A 5,339-nucleotide genomic window follows, 5' to 3' on the forward strand; every position below is an offset into this window, starting at 1 on the left:
AATTAGCACAACTTTAGCACTAATTCCACATAGTATAATTTTACTTGGGTTTGTCTTCTCATGTGGAGCAGGACTAGCTTTGGAGATAGTGGAATCATTTCCATATCTTGCTCAAGCACAAGACGGGGAAGGATTAACTGCACTAAATCTGCTAACCAGCAAACCTCTTTCCTTTAAAAGCGGGTCAGCATATTCATTCATAAATCTTGGAAGTAGATCTTTCATCCCGGTACAACTTATTTGCTGTTTGATCTATCTTTGTGAGTATTAATCTACACTGACGGACATGTGTTGCTTTCTTATGTATAGTTTTGTTTTCTTTTTCATTAGTTCTATATATATGTTTTGTATGCCGATTTGGTTTTTATGTTTTGTACCTTGACCACAGGCATTCCACCAATGGATAATAGAACCAAGCCCAGTGCAGATGCGGAAGATCCTCCTCAAAATCAATCGGATATCCCACAACCAAAAACGTCTTTGTGGCTAACCAAACTAACATCGGGTATTTGCTTTAGTTATTCAGCTTTATTTTGGTTTTGTTGTCACATAACAGTATGTAAATTCTCTGCACAAGCATCATAGTGCTTGCAGGTTGCTTTACCAATAAAAAGGATGTTTTATAGTACAAGCACTAGAGCGTTATAGATTCACTTCTATTTGGAGAAGATTTGCTCTGAGAGAATTTTTCTTTGATTGAAAACTGTAAGAACAACTCTATCAAAAATATTTTTTATTTGGTTAATAGAGAGAATTTCTTCTATACTTCTAAATCATTCTTAAGGCTTGTTGACGAAAAGACTTTAAGACTTTTGAGTGTCTTGTTGTCATTGGTAGTTACTTAAATGATTTAGGTATGTTTTGTATATAACGCATTCAAATCTAAGCTTCTTTGTATATTATAAAAGTTGTTTTGAAATATCCAGTGCACACATCTCGAAGTAATACCTTTAGCATTGTCGGCAGATTTTTAATTGAAGTGAATCATAGAGTGACGTACGTGATTTCTACACAAACATTAACCAGGTTTAGTCAAATCTCCAAAACATCAACCTAGAGCATAACTATGGTGAGTTGTAAGTTTGTGCACCTTCAATCGGAAGAACATGGGATAGAAAATTATCTCAAAATATATAAAAAGACTTGAATCGTCCCAAATATCAGTAAATTAAGAAACAATTTTTGATCGAGGAACAGAGAAATGTTTACTTGTTGGATTATCTTTGTTGAGATGTGCAACTTCTGTTTCTATATTTGTGCAAGAAAAGATACAGAAAATATCTTTAACAGTTAGTTAATTTCTTTTGAATTTTAGTTGCTTAGTTTGAATAATTCAATTCAGTTTGAGTTCAAGTCAAATTAGTTGCTATTTTTTAAGAGAAAATTATATTTTTTGTTGTTGATGTATTGCTATAAATTAAGTCAGTTTAATGAGAATTAATCATCTGTTTTAGCCTTTGTTATCTGATTTCCTTGTTAATTCCTACAATCTTCTTACCTTCAAGAGAGTTAATTGCTCATTCTTGTTTGCTTAATGTAGGTCCCATCTTTAAATTCTTAATCTACTCTTATACTTTATTTTTTGGATCAACTTCTTACTCTTATACTTTTAAGTCTATTGTTCTGCAGGGTACAGAAGGATGCTTAGAGGTTGGTTGTTCTAGCTTAATTTTTTCTTTTTACTTAAGATTACTCACCAAGAAACCTTTTCGTTTTATTTTGTTTTTGTTTTTTGTTTTTTGTTTTTTGTTTCTCGCTAAGTGCTCACTAAGTAAGAAACCTTTTTTTTTTTTTGAAGATTTTACTTTCGACAGTGTTATTCCTTGAATATTTAATTTCTCGTTTGTGTAGTTTCCAAGTTGCTTAGAGGAATTGATGATATAAAGCAAAAGCACGCATTGGCAGTATTGCTAGCCAGAAGATTAATTGGAGATGAAGAATATCGGAGCCGTTACACTTACGGTGAAAGTACAATGGAACCACCTAAAGATCATGGGCAAATGAATGACTCAGTTTCTCTACAACGGCCTAATTTGGATTCTACAATTGAATCACCAAAAAATAATATAATGAGAAATCCGCTATTTCAGGCGGTAGAAAATAGCATTGATGAGTTGGTAGAGGAGATACTAGAAAAATTCCCAGAAGCAGCCTATACAGTGGACGAGAATGGTAAGAACATACTGCATATAGCAGTGGAGAAGAAAGATCAAAGACTATATGACTACTTGAAGACAAAAGTTCACACGGATGTGATGCAAACGGCCATTGACAACCAGGGAAACACCATTCTGCATCTTGCAACAAAACAAGGAAATAGTCCTAGAATTGTTCTTGGACATATGAACCAGATGGCATGGGACGTATGCTGGTTTAAGGTTCCTAGCTAAGAAATTATGTTCTTGAATACATGCAATGTGATTCAATCAACGACTATATATCATATTGCTTAGCCAAATGATGTGCTTAGTTTATATTTTGATCGTCAACTATGTAGAACTCAAAAAAAAGAAAAAGAAAAAAAAACCATTGAGTTGCTAACTATTTTCTTTCTTTGGCAGCGGATATGGTATGATTCTCCCCCTCATTTCCAATACCACCGCAACTTTGTTGGAAAGACAGCAAGTGAACTGTTTCAAGAAAACCATGTCAGCTTACGAGAAAACGCTGAGAAGGCACTCAAAGATATGAACAGTGGGTTGATGTTGGTTTCTACTCTTATTGGCACTGTCAACTATGCGACATTGTTTACCATCCCTGGAGGTTTTGTTGACGACAACAATAGCGCAAGTTTTGGTCGCCCAAAGTTTTTTAGCACCAAGAAAGAAGATAAAGTTTTGTTATTCTTGTGGTTCACTGGGGTAGCTCTATTTAGCTCTCTAATTGCCTTGACTAGCATGCTTTTGATTCAGTTGTCGAGGTTTACCAATGATGACTTCTTCATGACTTTACCAGTGAGATACCTTAGTTCTCTGGTTGCCCTACTTGTCTCCACCATCTTCACAATTACAGCTTGTGTTGAGACCTACCTTATGATCGAAGTAAATGTCAACCCCCACGGTGTAATATGGCCAGCCACAGGTTTCCTATTCCTTGTTGCAATAGATGTAGTGTACCTGACGTTTTATTACCTGTATTTTGCTTTTCGTTGTTCTGTTTCATTTACTGGCCAAGAAATGTAGCATATATCTATGCCTTTTCATTTTCTTTTTCATTATCCTAAATTCTAGCTTCTAATTGCATCATTGTTGATTGGTCTTTGAGTTCTATCTTGGATAGCATTAATTTCTTGAAAAAGCATTGCACTTTTTGTTTTAATTTTCAATTGTTGTTTGCTTCTGTAGGACAAACTCAAAACCATTATTTCCAAGTTTTGGGTTATTGCAGTGAGAATTTTTTAATTCATTTGAGGAGAAGACATTAACTTTTGAACCACACATTCATGTTGCTTTTACTTTCAGTATCCGGAACATGGTATTAGATGAATGAACTAACGGGGTGAGTCTCTTTAACAACACAGGAAAAGTTTACATGGTATTAGATGTATAAATTTACTTTCAACAAAACTTAAAAATTATCAACCTAAACAAATACCATTCCAATGTTTACATATACCAAGCCAAACAATATTCCGCAAGAAAAACCTAATGTTCACATTACGAAAATAACCAAAATTAAATACTCTACCTGAGTCCACTTGAGTTTTGTGGTCCAAGTTCACATCTAGCTCAATCATTCCTGTCCACCTAAAAGGGATGGATGATGGTTGTAACACCCTGCTTTTCTTGACCGTGTCACTATGCTGGAACTTAATATATAAATACACATTTTTTTTACATGATACATCTTTTAACACTTCTAAGTATCATATTTTAAAGAAAAACCCCCGACATATCATTACAAATGCAAAAGCAATAATCAAAACTTGATATGGTACATAATCAAACTCACTTCAATCATAACATAAGAATCCATATCTTAGTATAACATCACGTTTTCAAAACAAAATACATGGAGGACCATCTCTCTAATGAGCAACCGAGTACCTTAGATACAATCAAGTGATACATCAAATAACATTAAACCATAACAGTATTACATGATCAACTCTCGAATATCATTCGTAATATGTAACACTCTTACATTTAACAAGACTCATTATCAATGAAACATAAGTTTCTCAACATGACTAAAAATATATCATGAATCCTCATAAAGAACACTACAAAAAATCAACGTTTTAGTGATGGAAAATTCCGTCGCTAAAACATAATAATCCGTCACTAAAAAATTTAGCGACGGATTTAGTGACGGGCACATTTCCGTCGCTAAAAAAGACGTCGCTAAAATTTAGCGACGAGAGTATTTTAGCGACAAAATCAGCGATGGGGGTTGTACCCGTCGCTAATCAGCGATGGGGTTGACCCCGTCGCTAAATTTTATTTTTTTTTATTTTTTAGCGACAGGGTTGACCTCGTCGCTAAATTAAAATTTTTTATTTTTTAGCGACGGGGTTGACCCCGTCGCTAAATTTGAATTTATTTATTTTAATTTTTAGCGACAGGGTCAACCCCGTCGCTAAATTTGAATTTTTTTATTAATTTTTTAGCGACGGGGCCGACCTCGTAAGGACACCATTAAATAATTTTGCGGCGATTTTTATGACGGTTCAAAAATCGCCACTAAATATTTTAAAAATCGCCACTAAATCACTAATTTTGCGGCAGTTTAAAAATCGCTGCAAAAATATAATTTACGACGGTTATTCCAGCAGTTGGTCAAAACCGCCGCTAAATGCCAGTTTTTTTGTAGTGATAGTCTAATTAAAAGATGAACCTTATAGTGAGGGTTTAAAAACAGATACATAAATGCATGATGCAAAGACATTAACGAACAAATGTCCTAGTGTAATTTCCTTGACAATCCAGCCTAGCACGAAACCCTAGGTGTGCAATCATCTCGACATGCACATAAGGCAACGGGATACCCTTATACGTTGTTCCGGCAATGCCCATGGGGAATTACGGCTACACTAGTAGGGCAATATCCCATACCATTCACAAGTATCAATATGCCAACAATATCATGCCATGTGAAAAATCATGACTATTAATGCAACAATACATGTACAGATATGTCAAGATGCACATAAATTACATGTAACTTAGCAACCTTCATGACTATCATGTTCAACATAGACAAAACATAACATGTGTAAGTGTGTGGGGAAAACCACTCACCTTTCCTTAGTTTCTCAGGCTTCCTTGGTATACGTGTCTCGCCTCAATTTTCGTGCTAGGCCTCAATAATTGCACAATTACTCAAACTTGTGCCTCAAC

The 5,339-nt window shown here is 34.8% G+C and overlaps 1 protein-coding gene across 1 annotated transcript; it reads left to right on the forward strand.

Moving 5' to 3' along the window:
• Window positions 1-1,066: 1,066 nt before the first annotated feature.
• Window positions 1,067-3,182, forward strand: LOC127790942 (uncharacterized). The gene is made up of 4 exons (XM_052320676.1): window positions 1,067-1,076; window positions 1,630-1,650; window positions 1,852-2,378; window positions 2,562-3,182. Exons 1-4 carry the CDS (start codon window positions 1,067-1,069, stop codon window positions 3,180-3,182), a joined length of 1,179 nt encoding a protein of 392 aa, XP_052176636.1.
• The last annotated feature ends 2,157 nt before the right edge of the window (window positions 3,183-5,339 follow it).

The sequence above is a fragment of the Diospyros lotus genome, chromosome 14, assembly GCF_014633365.1.
Source record: "Diospyros lotus cultivar Yz01 chromosome 14, ASM1463336v1, whole genome shotgun sequence".
In the NCBI taxonomy this organism is placed as follows: domain Eukaryota; kingdom Viridiplantae; phylum Streptophyta; class Magnoliopsida; order Ericales; family Ebenaceae; genus Diospyros; species Diospyros lotus.